Below are 14154 nucleotides of genomic sequence, written 5' to 3' on the forward strand. Positions count from 1 at the left end.
AGAAGGGGAAAGGTCACAGTATATGAGAATGGCCTGTCCCCCAAAGGTAAAAAGATTCGGGGGAGGGAACTGGCAGCTCTCATCGACAGGGCTTTAAACTAGTTTCGAAGGGGGGAGGGGCTGAAACTAGTCCCCTCAGGCAAGAGTCTGGGGGCAGTAAGCTAGGGTCAGAGGCCAAACCAGCAGCCCAGCTGAGGTGCATGTACACTAAAGCACGAAGCATGGGAAACAAACAAGAGGAGCTGGAAGCCTTGTTGCAGCAGGAAAGTTACGACGTAGTTGCCATCACGGAGACGTGGTGGGATAGCTCACATGACTGGAGTGCTGCAATTGATGGCTACAGGCTCTTCAGGAGAGATAGACAAGGAAGAAGGGGTGGAGGGGTGGCCATGTACATCAGGGAGGCTCTAGATGCCATTGAGCTGGAGATTAGGGACGATCGGGTTGAATGCTTGTGGGCAAGAATTAGAGGGAAGACCAGCAGGGCAGACATCCTGGTTGGAGTCTGTTATAGACCACCCAGCCAGGAGGAAGGTGTTGATGAAGCATTCTATAGGCAGCTTAAGGCTGTCTCAAGATCTCCTGACCTTGTCCTTATGGGCGACTTCAACCTGCCTGATATCTGCTGGGATCTCAACACAGCAGAGAGGAGACAGTCTAGGAGGTTCTTCGAGTACATGGAGGACAGCTTCTTATCCCAGGTGCTGCCTGAGCCTGCCAGGGGCAAGGCTATGCTTGACCTCCTCTTCACCAACAGGGCAGGGCTGGTGGGGATGTGGTGGACGGAGGCTGTTTAGGGGCCAGTGACCAGGAGAGAATTGAATTGTCAGTATTCGGTCAAACTAAGAGGGGCAGCAAGAAGACCTCCACTCTGGACTGCCCAAGGGCAGACTTCAGGTTGCTCAAGGAAATAATTCAGAGGGTTCCTTGGGAGAAAGCCCTTAAAAATAAAGGGGTCCAGGAGGGCTGGACCTGCTTCAAGAAAGAACTGATGAAGGCGCAGGAGCAGGCTGTGCCAGTGTGCCGGAAGAGGAGCCGCCGGGGCAGACGGCCAGCCTGGTTGTGTAATGAACTTTTAATTGAACTAAGGGACAAAAAGAGGGTGTATCATCTTTGGAAGAAAGGGGAGGCAACCCATGGAATGTTTAAGGATGTTGCTAGGTCATGTAGGAAGAAAATTAGGGAGGCAAAAGCACATTTGGAGCTTGAACTGGCCTCTGCTGTGAAGGACAACAAAAAGTCCTTCTATAAATATATTAATAGCAAGAGGAAGGGCAGGGACAACCTCCACTCCTTGGTTGACATGGAGGGAAATGTTGTATCACAGGATGAGGAAAAGGCAGAGGTACTTAACACCTTCTTTGCCTCAATTTTTACTGGCAGGACAGAATGTCTACCAGACAGCTGGCCTGCAGAGCTGGCAGAGGGAGCCAGGGAGCTGCATGGTTTCCCTGTGTTCCATGAGCAAGTGATTGGAGCTCTCCTCAGCAGCTTAGACCCCCACAAGTCCATGGGACCAGATGGGATCCATCCTAGGGTGCTGAGAGAGCTGGCAGATGAGCTGGCCAAGCCACTCTCCATTATTTTTCATCAGTCCTGGCTCACTGGAGAGACCCCAGATGACTGGAAGCTGCCAACATGGTACCCATCCACAAGAAGGGCCGGTTGGATAAGCCAGGGAATTATAGACCTGCCAGCCTGACCTCAGTGCCAGGCAAGATTATGGAACAGGTCATCCTGAGTGCAATCACACAGCACTTAGAGGATGGCCAAGGGATCAGGCCCAGCCAGCATGGGTTTAGGAAGGGCAGGTCCTGCCTGACCAACCTGATCTCCTCCTATGATCAGGTGACTGCCTGGTGGATGTGGGGAGGCCTGTGGATGTAGTCTACCTGGACCTCAGCAAGGCCTTTGACACCGTTCCCCATAGCAAACTCCTGGCCAAGCTGTCAGCCCCTGGCTTGGATGGGAGCACACTGCGATGGGTTAGGAACTGGCTGGAGGCTGAGCTCAGAGAGTGGTGGTGAATGGTGCCACAGCCAGCTGGCAGCCAGGCACCAGTGGTGTCCCCCAGGGATCAGTGCTGGGCCCCATGCTGTTCAATATCTTTATTGATGATCTGGAGGAGGGCATTGAGTCCATCAGCAGTAAATGTGCAGCTGACAGCAAGCTGGGGGCAGGAGTTGATCTGTTAGAGAGTAGGAGAGCTCTGCAGAGGGACCTCAATAGGACAGATGGGCAGAGGCCAAGGGCAGGAGATTGAACACATCCAAGTGCCGGGTTCTGCACATTGGCCACAGCAACCCCAGGCAGTGCTACAGGCTGGGGTCAGAGTGGCTGAGAACAGCCAGGCAGAGAGGGACCTGGGGGTGCTGGTCGATGGTAGACTGAACATGAGCCTGCAGTGTGCCCAGGCAGCCAAGAGGGCCAATGGCATCCTGGCCTGCATCAGGAACAGTGTGGCCAGCAGGAGCAGGGAGGTCATTCTGCCCCTGTACACTGCACTGGTTAGGCTGCACCTCGAGTCCTGTGTCCAGTTCTGGGCCCCTCAGTTTAGGAAGGAGGTTGACTTGCTGGAACAAGTTCAGAGAAGAGCAACAAAGTTGGTGAGGGGTTTGGAACACAGCCCTGTGAGGAGAGGATGAGGGAGCTGGGGTTGCTTAGCCTGGAGGAGACTCAGGGGTGACCTTATTACTCTCTACAACTACCTGAAGGGAGGTTGTAGACAGATGGATGTTGGTCTCTTCTCCCAGGCAGCCAGTACCAGAACAAGAGGACACAGTCTCAGGCTGTGCCAGGGAAGGTTCAGGCTAGATGTTAGGAAAAAGTTCTATACAGAGAGAGTGATTGCATATTGGGATGGGCTGCCTGGGGAGGTGGTGGAGTCACCATGATTGGAGGTGTTCAGGAGGAGACTTGATGGGGTGCTTGGTGCCATGGGTTAGATGTTTGGGTGGTGTTGGATTGGTTGATGGGTTGGACTCGATGATCTTGACGGTCTCTTCCAACCTGGTTTATTCTATGTAGGTATTCTATGTATATATTCTATTCTATTCCTCACTGATCCTGGTACCTCCTGGCACACGCTAAGATCTAGACCAAACCAAACTGGCATTGACCACGTGGAAGCTGCAGGAGCAGAGTTTCACTTTCTGTTGGTGTCTGCAGCTTACTGCTGAGGCAGGATTTGTTCCCAAAGGATTTGTAGCTGAAAGCTTTGTAGAGAGGAGGTTTCTCGGCTGTAATCCTTTTGTAGCAGCGCTCGCTCCTTGCTCCAGTCAAACGAAACTGCCCTGGGGACTCAGCTCCTCTGGGGTTTCGCCTCTCAGCCAGCAAGACGCCTGTCTGTTCCTGGGCTTTACAATGCTGAAACAGAGAGGGGTCTCTGCTGTCCTGTCTGGGTAAACTGAAACACAGTTCAGCTTCCAAGCGAAGCTTGTGGTTCCTTCCAGAGCGTGGACAATTGCAAGACAACGCTCTGGCTCTTTGGGCTGGTGCTTATAGATTTCCCAAGGCAATACTGGCCAGTAGCAACACAGATCTAGGGATAAAACCCTGATATTGCAACCTATAGAAAGCCTTCTTTTCAAAGGTGGCCAAAAGCATGCCCATCTGGCTCATTCTGGCTCTGAAACATGTTCAGGCAAGCCTAAAGAACCAATCTACTAACTTCTGCCTCATTGTCTGGTTCAGAGGCTTTTTTGTCCATTCAGGACAGGTGGGAATGGGGAAAAGGTGATGGTAGATTTGGAAAGCACATGGGAATGACACAGAAGACAAAGATGGGGATGAAGCAGAAGACAACAGCACAGAAGGGATTGCTTGGGGAGAAGGATGAGAGGCTGGGTCAGGCCTGGGAACAGGTTGCCCAGGGAGATGGTGGAGTCACCATCCCTGGAGGTGTTCAAGAAGCATGTTGATGCTTCAGGACACAGTTTAGTTTAGTGGCCATGGTAGCTGGGTTGTGGTTGGACTCGAAGATCTTAAAGGTCTTTTCCAACCTTAATGTTTTTAATGATTCTTTGATGAAGAAGATGACTTCCTGTATTGTGTCATGTTCTGCCACATCATGTATATATTATTCTGTGTTGTCCCCTTCTTTTGCTTCATCTTCATCTTCTACACTGTCCCTTATTTCCTCTGTGCTGTCCTTCACTGTGTCGTCCCCTTCTTCATCTTTTATGTTGTCCTCTTCTGTGTCACGTTCTTCCTTGTGCTGCCCTTCCTCTTATTATGCCCAATCCCCTTTTGTGTTTCCTCCCCTTCTGTGTCGTGCCTGTCTGTATGGTGCCCATCTGCATCTGTGGCAGTGCATCCAGAACCCCTTCCCACCCCCTGTGAAGTCAGGGTGGGGGTGAAGACCAGAAAGGTGGGAAAAGTGGTAAGGAGGAAGGCAGCTTTTTAATCTGTGTTCCTTGCAATTAAACTGAGGCAGTGTGGTCTGCATGATCAGGTAGTGAGGTGGATGTGAACTGGTTGAAGGAAAGAAGCCAAAGAGCTGTGGTCAATATGATGGAGTCTAGTTGGAGGCCTGTGTCTAGTGGAGTCCTCGGGGGTCAGTACAGGACCAGTGCTGCTCAGTATCTTCTTCAATGACCTGGATGAGGGCACAGAGTGCACTGTCAGCAAGTTTGCTGATGACACCAAGCTGTGTGGAGTGGCTGATGCACCAGAAGGCTGTGCTGCCATTCAGTGAGACTTGGACAGGCTGAGAGCAGGGCAGGGAGAAATTTGAAGAAGTTCAACAAGGGCAAGGGTAGAGTCTTGTACCTGGGAAGGAACAACTCCATGCACCACTATAGGTTGGGAATGGACCTGCTGGAGAGCAGTGAAGGCAAAATGGACCTGTGGGTCCTGGTGGATGGACGGATGACCCTGAGCCAACAATGTCCTGAAGTGGCCAGGAAGGCCAATGCCATTCTGTGGTGGATTAGAAAGGGTGTTATCAGTAAGCCAAGAGAGGTTCTCCTCCCCCTCTACTCTTCACCGGTGAGGCCGCATCTGGAATACTGTGTCCAGCTCTGGGCCCCTCAGGTCAAGAGAGCTGCTTGAGAGAGTCCAGTGCAGAGCCATGAGGATGATTAAGGCAGTGGAACATCTTCCATATGAAGAGAGACTGAGGGAGCTGAGGGCTCTATAGCTAGAGAAGAGGAGCCTGAGAGGTGACTTCATCAATGTTTATAAAGATGTAAAGGGTGAGTTCCAAGAGGATGGAGCCAGGCTCTTGGTGGTGCCCAATGGCAGCACAAGGGGCAATAGGTGGATGCTGAGGCATAGGAAGTTTAACATAAATATGAGGAAAAAAAATTTAACTGTGAGGGTGACAGAGGCCTGGAACAGGCTGCCCAGGAGGGTTGTGGAGTCTCCCTCTCTGGAGATTCTATTCTATTCTACTCTACTCTATTCTATTCTATTCTATATTCAAAACTCACCTGGAGGAGTTCCTGTGTAATCTGGTGTAGGCTCTGGCAGGGGAGTTGGACTAAATGATTATTCAAAGTCCCTTCCAGCCCCTGAAATTCTGTGATTTCCTATCTGTCGTGATGTGTGCAGGCAATGGTGCTTTAAAAGAGGCTTTTTTATATATAAAGAAGGGGGGGATGTGGGATTGAAGGAGGCAAAGTAATCACTTTTGATCCTGAAACACAGCTTGCTGATAAAGAACCAGACACCCTCTTTAAAATGGAACCTTGGGAGGCAGTAGGGTAGAGAGCAGACAAGGTAAAGGACAACTGTTGCTGACCTGTGCGGTGCAAATGTTTGAAATGCTTGACCAATGACCATTTAGAGGAGTTTGTGTGGCTAAAGTGGAAAAGTCCTTCTAGAAACAGGTTTGCTTTCAAGTGCTGCTAAGAGTATATAAGATTGTGTGTTCTCCCCATGACCCGATCATTTGTGAGCTATCTCACAGGGGCTGTCAAGTCACCCGCGGTATCTCGGGTGCCGAGTGAGTCTAATGACTGATTGATTTTTGTGTGATTAGGAAGCATGTTCACATAGGCTTGTGTGTTAACTCCTTGGAATATCATAACTAAATCAATCTCCAATGGTTACATCTAAAGAAATGGGTCAAGTGGCTTAAATTTAGGAGTGCAGCTCTGTCCACTCTGCAAAGAGTAGCACAAGCAAGTCACGTTCTCTCATGTTATGCCCTTCATATGCCACAAGGGGCAGGTGAATCAGTGGGAGCCAGGCCTGCTGCTGTCACAGCCCCATTTCAGAGTGCCGATGGAGTCACAGCAGCCCCTGAGAATAGGCTGCCATGGCGTGGGGAATGGATGGACCCCAACATTGGATAATGAGATTCAGAAATGCAGAGAGGAGAGAATCTCAGCAGTCCTCTCAGAAGTTCTTTATTACAGCCTTGGCAGAAATCCACAGCATGACAGAGTCTCAGAGGCTCCTCAACAGAAGGCACAGAAGCCCTTCACAGAAGTAGCTCACAGAAGTCCCTAGCAGCCCTCACCCCCCAATGGTCTCTGTTGCTCCATAGCAGCTGTTTAAATTCTCTTTCTTATTAGACCCTTAACCAACAAACCCCAGTCACAGCTAAAAGCATCTGGATTTCCCCTCTAAATCTCAACACAATCCTTATTCTAAAGCACTATCATGAATGTGCAGACCCAAACCATTCTCTAATAGCCTTGTTCTAAACTCTCAGCTTATGCCAACACCAGGGATCGATGCCAAACCAAAAGACTCTGTTAAAATCAAACCAGGGAAGTAACCTCTCAAAAAAGAAAAAAGGCAAAAAGGATTTTACATTCCAGAGAGCTCTTTTGAAATGCACACAGAGAAAGTCCTAAATCATTCAACCTAGGAGAGAACTTTTGACCTATGAACTGACAAACAACTTCTTCTATGTAAAATGACTCCAAACTGATTTTAATTGCAATTTCTCCAGTCACAAAACTTTTTCATTATCTCTGACCACCAGTACCACTATTTCACTCTTATCAGTTGCTATCCCCTTTGGTGGTATCAAGATCACTCCGTCCCTATTGCTGTTGTCTGTTCTTCTTGTCTATGCTGATTATTTACAGTCACTTGATCCTAGATGATTCCATTCTATCCCAGATTATCCTCTTACTTATTTACTTTTACTTCTCAGCTGGTATTACAATTCTTTCCTGTGTCCTGAAGACCATGACATTTGCACAGGCACTTTCAGCTTCCAGTGCAGCAGCTTGAACACAGAACTTGTGGATTTGTGCAGCAGCTCAGCCAGCTCCAGCTTGCATAGCAACAACTCACAGTTCTGCCAGGCACACTGCTTTGAGCTGCAGAGCTAAGTTCAGAGCCAAGTGTAAGACAGACATCCCGGGGGAGTATTTCTGGGCACTGTGCTGAGGCACAGCATCCTTTCTTGCAATGATTTGACTCTTTACACTCTTAAACCTCCCAATACCTCCTCAACATTTAAAGAACTCTCTTCCTACTTTGGGGGGGGGGGGGTGGGGGGGTGGTGGAAGCTTGAGGGAAGCCCCAGGTTATTACTTAACATACCTTAATTACTTCACACTTATCATAATCACTCATCATTTATTCTTCCTACTCTTCATATACCTATTTCTATTACTATTCCTTATTGCTATTGCTGTTATTAGCATTACTATATTCTTCCCTTGCAGGTCACCTACCTCCCCCTGCAATTTTACACTTTGGATACTCTGAAAAATCCTATTGTATCATTTATTACCAGCACTGACAAGGCAAAGCTTTAGATCTGTTACAACTGAAAACCAACTCCAAAGTCATTCTCCATACCAGGGGCTACTCCTACAAAATGTTATCATAGCTTTGGGAACCAGCAAACCAATTCAGCTCTCACTCTCTTTCAACCCTGAGCCTCCTCCTGCAAGCTGTAAAACCTGCAAGTGAGGGGGAGAGAGGAGGTGTGGGATGAGGGGGGCTGGGCTGGGAGCAGCTGATAGAGGACACAACAACCTTCTACTGGGGTTTGCAATCCTCACACAGGCACAGGTTTGCAAGCATTAGAATTGAGGTCTGCATGGCATGGATCCTGTTCTTGGTTCCACAGCCCCCTTGGCACCAGCTTCCTGGGGGCTGAAGAAACAGTCTCTTGTTCATCCCAACCAGATCTGTGCAAAGGAAAGCAGAAGCAGGGCAGCAGGAGGATCCAAGCCCTGCAATTCTTTGTAGCTGCCATCTGGGCTTTCTCTGTCATTTGGCCTGCTAAGCAGCCCTCAGCCCAGAAATCTTCACCCCAGAGGCTGTGGAAGCTTCAGGCAGTTTGCAGCAGTTGTTTTTTTACACCCTGCTTCTCCTGAGAAAGCCTCAATTCCTGTGCCCTTTTGAGAGACACATGAGAAATGGAGTGAGCCTCAGAGAAGTGAGTGAGGTGGAAATCTCATGCCAAGTAAGAATCATTTCTTCAGGCACCTCATCCCTTTTTAGCTGCACTTTCTTCCCCCCTTTGTCCAGACAAGCCAGGTGCTGAGAGCCATGGCTAGAAACCCATGCTGCAAAATGTCAGGAGGAAGTCTTTTTGCCCCCTGCTAGCACAGAGCCCTGTGCTGCTTGAAAAGGATTCCTGTGGCTGCTCAGCTCTCCTGTCCAGCAGGGAGATGATGAAAAATATCTGCACACTAGGAGTCCTTCTGCAGGCTCAGCCACAGATTCCTCACTGGATGTCTTCTTCTCTTGACACCATCCAGTCAGCCATCCACGCTCAGGCCCCAGATGTCATACCCCCGTCTTGGACTGCTGATGGAGTCATACCCCCTGAGAACAGGGTGCCCTCTGCCCTGACAAATGGACCAACCCCCTGCTGGTATAACAAGATGCCAGAATGGCAGAGGGTAGAGAACATCAGGAGTCCTTTATTACAGTGTTGCAGAGTCCCCAGCATGACAGAGTCTTAGTGTGCTTTACATCCCAAGGCCCAGAAGCCCTTAACAGGAGAAGTGGCTAACAGGAATGAAAGTCCCTAATCGAATAGCTCTTGCCCAAAGTACCTCATTTTGATAGACTTTCTTACCTCTCCCATTGATTCATGGCACCAGTAGAATCCAGCCCTGTGCAGAAACTAAAGCATGCTCCAATCAAAGGTGCCAGCAGGTCTGGCTCATGCAGGATCTTGTTCTTGACTCACACAGGAAAACAACTTTGCAGCTTGGAGTTGGTCAGCAGAGAATCAGAGGCTCTACACATGGCCCAGCAGCTGCTCTTGTTTGCAGAATAGCAGCTGCAGGGTAGGAAAGGAGGAGAAGCAGGGAATTCTAAAGGCAAGGGAGCAGCACCACCTGGCATCCAGAGCTGCCTCACCAGCCCTAAAGGCTTCCCACAGTGGGGCAGCTGCACACACCCAAATTGCTCTCACAGGTTGAGAGTTTCCCAGTCCCACCTGCAGTTGCACTTCCTTAGCTGCTTGCCAGTTCCTTGCCCAAGTGTCCCTCTGGGCTTATCTGAACATTGGATATCTCCAAACTGTGCCTGTGCCAGCTATTTGTGGGGAGAGGCCTCTCCACCTGAAGTCCATGACATTTGCACAGGCATTTTCAGCTCCCAATGCAGCAGCCTGAGCACAGAACTTGTGGCTTTGTGCAGCAGCTCAGCCAGCTCCAGCTTGTGTAGGAACAGCTCACAGTTCTGCCAGGCACACTGCTTTGAGCTGCAGAGCTAAGTTCAGAGACAAGTGTAAGACATGTCCTGGGGGAGTATTTCTGGGCACTGTGCTGAGGCACAGCATCCTTTCTTGCAGTGATTTCACTCTTTACACTCTTAAAGCTCCTAAAAAACTCCTCAACATTTAAAGAAATCTCTTCCCACTTCTCAGTGTGTGGAAAGGCTGAGGGAAACCTCAGGTCAGCAAGAATCCATCAGGAACACTGCTGAACTAGGGAGAAGGCTTTTGGAAGGCCCAGGCCTGCTGCAAAACAGCAGAGTCCCTTAGTGGAAAGCTGAAAGAAGCTTTCCAAGGGCTTCCAAAGACCTCCCTGAGATCCTCTCTACACCCTCTGAGGATTCTGAAAATCAATCCTAGAGCCCTCCAGACCCCCTCCCCAAACACCTAGCATCCTTTGACACAATGAAAGAAACCCTCTGAGATGTCCTTGAGACCACTCCCAGCAAGACACTCTCAAGACTCTTCTGACAACCTCACTTTAACCTCCCTGAACTGGGCACACAGCTCCAGCCCCATTCCTAGGGAACAAATGCCTTCAACATCTGGGCATTGTGGACAGAAATGTCTAAAATGAAAGCAAACAGACAGGATTTAGGTAACTTTGGCTTTGTATTGACACAACTGGGCAATGGACAGAGGGTTTATCACCACAGGGAAACAAAAAAAATTGGGGAAGAACCAGAGAAACCCTGGCAAAGTTCAGCCCAGCTCCAATGGCACCTCCAGCTGTGCTGACTCAACACTGAAATTGTTCTAATTAGCACTAATTGGTGTTCAGAAGGGCAGGAGGTGTTTGTCCCTGCCAGAGCCCTCAGCCTCTGAGAAATGCAGAGGAAAAAGAGGTGATTTTGGTGCTGGAAAGCCCTCTTGGGTGATCACGATTACCCCAATGGGCTCTGGGTGGATCTATTTGTACCTCTCCCGCACTGTGGGCTGGTCACTGGTGTGGCTTCGGCGATGCTTGGTGAGAGAGGAGCTGCTGCTGAATCTCTTGCCACAGTCAGCGCAGGTGAATGGCTTCTCACCAGTGTGCACACGACGGTGCTGGCTGAGACTGGAGCTCTGTGTGAAGCTCTGTCCACAGTAGGCACAGCTGTATGGTTTGTCACCGCTGTGGATGAGTTGGTGCCGAATGTATGAAGTGCTCGTGGTGAAACTCTTGCCACACTCAGCACAGGGGAACAGCTTCTCTCCCGTGTGGGTGCGGCGGTGGATGGTGAGGGTGGAGGTGGTTTTGAAGCTCTTGCTGCAGTCCTTGCACGTGAAGGACTTCTCAGTGCTGTGCACGGTGTGGTGCTGGGTAAGGCTATAACTCTGAGTAAAGCTCTTGCCACAGTCGGTACATCTGTAAGGCCTCTCACCAGTGTGGATGCGGCGGTGAATGGTGAGGGTAGAGCTGCGTTTGAAGCTCTTGCCGCAGTCCCTGCAGGTGAAGGACTTAGAGCTGTTCACGTGAAGGTGCTGGCTGAGTGTATAGCTCTGGGTGAGGCTCTTGCCGCACTCGGTAATCCTGTACGGTTTGTCACTGCTGTGGATGAGTTGGTGCTGGATGAGTCTGGTACTCGTTGTGAAGCTTTTGCTGCACTCAGCACAAGGGAACAGCTTCTCTCCAGTGTGGATGCGGCGGTGGATGGTGAGGGTAGAGCTGTGTTTGAAGCTCTTGCCGCAGTCCCAGCAGGTGAAGGCCTCAGTGCTGTGCACACTGAGGTGCTTGGTGAGGGTAGATTTGTCACTGAAGCTCTTGCCGCAAGTAGCACAACTGTATGGCCTCTCACCGGTGTGGGTGCGGCGGTGCCGAAAGAGGTGACAGCTGTGGCTGAAGCTTTTGCCGCAGTCCGCACAGACAAAGGGCTGGGAGCCAGGGTGAGGGCAGTGGTGATTCACTGGCTCTGAGCCAGGTGGGAAGCTCTCCCCATACTCAGAGCACTGATTCAGCTGCTTGGGTGGTACAGAGAGACCTGCTCTGGCTTCAGCCTCCTCTGTAACGTCCTTCTCCTCATCCTGGTCACCTTCAGGCTCGTTATCCACCTCTTCACACTCCTCCTCATAGTCATTCTCCTCAGCAACATCATCCTCCATCTTTTCCTCTTCCTCCCCCTGCTCTCCCTTGGGGCTCCAATTTGAATTTGGCTGCTTCAAATTTATCTCTGGGAGCTTCTTCTCCTCTCAGATGTTGTCTGGCTCCTTCTGTGAGGCAGAGGAAGGGGTCACAGCTGTGCAATAGGGAACATAGAAGCATCTGAACCCAGGGCCTCAAACCCTGAGATCCTGCCTGAGTCATGACCTCAAACCTGCAGTTTTTGCCACGGAGTGGGTTCAGACCTCTAACAGCTGTGCTGAGATCCCAGGTTCCTGTGATCAGGGACCTGAGGTACCCTGGGGCTAACAAGTGGTCTTGTCCCACTCTCCTCGAGCCTGGTGGCATTGGCAGGATGGTTCCTGGCCCAGGCCCTGTCCTTTGATCTCTCCTGGCTCAGACAATGGAGGCAGCAGCATTGACCAAGGAACACCAAACCACCTCCAACCTTCTCCCACCACCCTCCACATCTCAATCCCACACATGGCCTCCTGCCACACAACTGACCCCCACCAGCCTGGGGAGTTCCCAGACTCCCATGAAACCTGATGTGCCTCAGAGCCCCTGGAGAGCTGAAATGTGGAGGGCAGGAGGGGCTGGAGGAGGTTGGGAGGTGTCCTGGGGCCTGAGGTCCTGCTGTTGCCCCACCCTGGGTTCTTTACCTGCTGGCCTGCTCAAAGGGGCAGGTCTTCAAACTCTGCTCTTCCCCAGCACACAGGGCAGGGCTGAGGGAGAGAGAGGGACACAGCCCCTGCCAAAGACAACCAAAGGGCTCAGAGGAGAGCACTGACCTGCAAGGGTTGGCTCAGCACTGCCCAGGACCAGGCAGCAGAGCTGAGCCTTGCTGGGGGCAGCTTCCAAGCCCAGCAGAACAGGCACAGCACACAGCCAGGGCGGCTCAAGATGGGAGGGCTCAACAAGTACAGACTCAGCTCCTAGTGCCCAGCACACAGCCCCCAGCACACAGCTGCAGGGCAGCACCACCAGACAGCTGCTTCCACACAGCCTCTCCCAGGCCTTGCCTGCAGCTTCCTTTCACTGCCTGCCCAGGGCTCTGCTGCCTGCAGCTGCATTTGACAACAGATCTTGCTCTGGCCCCACCTCTCCTCCCTGGCCTTGGCCTCACCACTCCCACACTGTGCTCAGCTCTGCCCTGCACACACCTTTCTGCTGCCCACTCCCCAAGAGAAGAGCAGAGCAGCCCTGAGGACACAATGGGAGGTTCATCATCTCTGCAGATGCAGCAGAGGGGGAAGGGCCTTGGTCAGCTCCATGCAAAACCTCTTCAGCCCTCACTGGGAAGTTGGAGGAATCTCTGGATCCTGCCCAAACCTGACACCTCCAGCACCCTTCACACACCTGCAGCCCAAAGAGACTCAGTGCAAAGGGTTTGGCTTCCTTCTCTCCCTGACCATTTCTCTCAGCTTTCTCCTTGCAGTTCTCCTGGAGCTGCCACTCCACAGCCCCAAGAGAAAATGAGGCTTGATGGGAGGGCACAGTGCCCATGGGCTGTTGCTCATCTCCCAGCTGACACAGGCAGAGCTGCAGCACAATTCACTCCTTTCAGCCCCTGAAATGCTGCCAGATTCTGGCAGTTCCTGCAGACACATTTGCCACCTGGGCCCTTGACCCTCTCCCCTTTTTGGGGGGGACAAGGCCTAATTCCTGCCTGACCACTCCCAGGCCCTTCCCTCATCCCCAGCCCATCCATGGCCCTGCCGCCTTGGCTGTCCCATGGCCCTGTGTCCCCCAGCTCCACTGCCACTGCAGCTGGAAGGGTGCAGTGGGAAATGCTGTGGCTGAGAAAGCCTCTAAGGAACTGGGCTGGAAGCAGCAGCACAAGAATGGAAGGGGCCTGAGACTAAAGGCTGGGATCAGCTGGAGGGCTGAAAGAACAGCACTAAACCAAGGGGGGGTTACAGATGAGGGGTGAGGAGGGACCCTGCAGCCACCTCATGCAGGAACTGATGAAGGGGGATAGAGAGGGAGTGAGACCTCAGGTGACTGCTGCCATGGAGTATGGCTGGGCTGTGTGGCTAGGAGCCCTGAGTGCCTGCTTGGGCTGTGCTGGATGTCAGGAGGTGTCAGGGGACTGTCCTGAGCCAGGTAAGGCATGGGGCTTTGAGCTTCTGGGGTCAGCTGCTGCCAGCACCATTGTAGGTAGGAGCCAGGCAGCAGAGCCACACAGCTGCTGAACTAAGCCCTCCCACCCCCTGCAGCCTTCACCCTCCATCTCTCCCCCCATTGCTCCATCTCCACTCACTTGCTGCCCTCTGAGAGTCCCTAGGGCCCCACCAAGTCACCAGGGCTGATCTACACACCCAGCATGGCCCAACAGAAGCCCCTGGATGAGAGCATGGAGGAGAATCCCTTTTGTGGGTGTAAGGCACTGGGAGGTCTTACACCAGAGAATAGAGACCTCCAGAAG

The 14154-nt window shown here is 51.6% G+C and overlaps 1 protein-coding gene across 1 annotated transcript; it reads right to left on the reverse strand.

The window, feature by feature from the left end:
• Window positions 1–10531: 10531 nt before the first annotated feature.
• LOC104304620 (zinc finger protein 239) lies at window positions 10532–11728 on the reverse strand. The gene has a single exon (XM_009905384.2). The coding sequence runs from the start codon at window positions 11726–11728 to the stop codon at window positions 10556–10558; it is 1173 nt and encodes a 390-aa protein (XP_009903686.2). The 3' UTR covers window positions 10532–10555.
• Between the last annotated feature and the right edge of the window lie 2426 nt (window positions 11729–14154).

The sequence above is a fragment of the Dryobates pubescens genome, chromosome 28, assembly GCF_014839835.1.
Source record: "Dryobates pubescens isolate bDryPub1 chromosome 28, bDryPub1.pri, whole genome shotgun sequence".
In the NCBI taxonomy this organism is placed as follows: Eukaryota; Metazoa; Chordata; class Aves; order Piciformes; family Picidae; genus Dryobates; species Dryobates pubescens.

Bases quoted from the DNA above. Each gene is read 5' to 3' on its own strand.
- LOC104304620 (XM_009905384.2), bottom strand. From the start codon at position 11,728: ATGGAGGATGATGTTGCTGAGGAGAATGACTATGAGGAGGAGTGTGAA.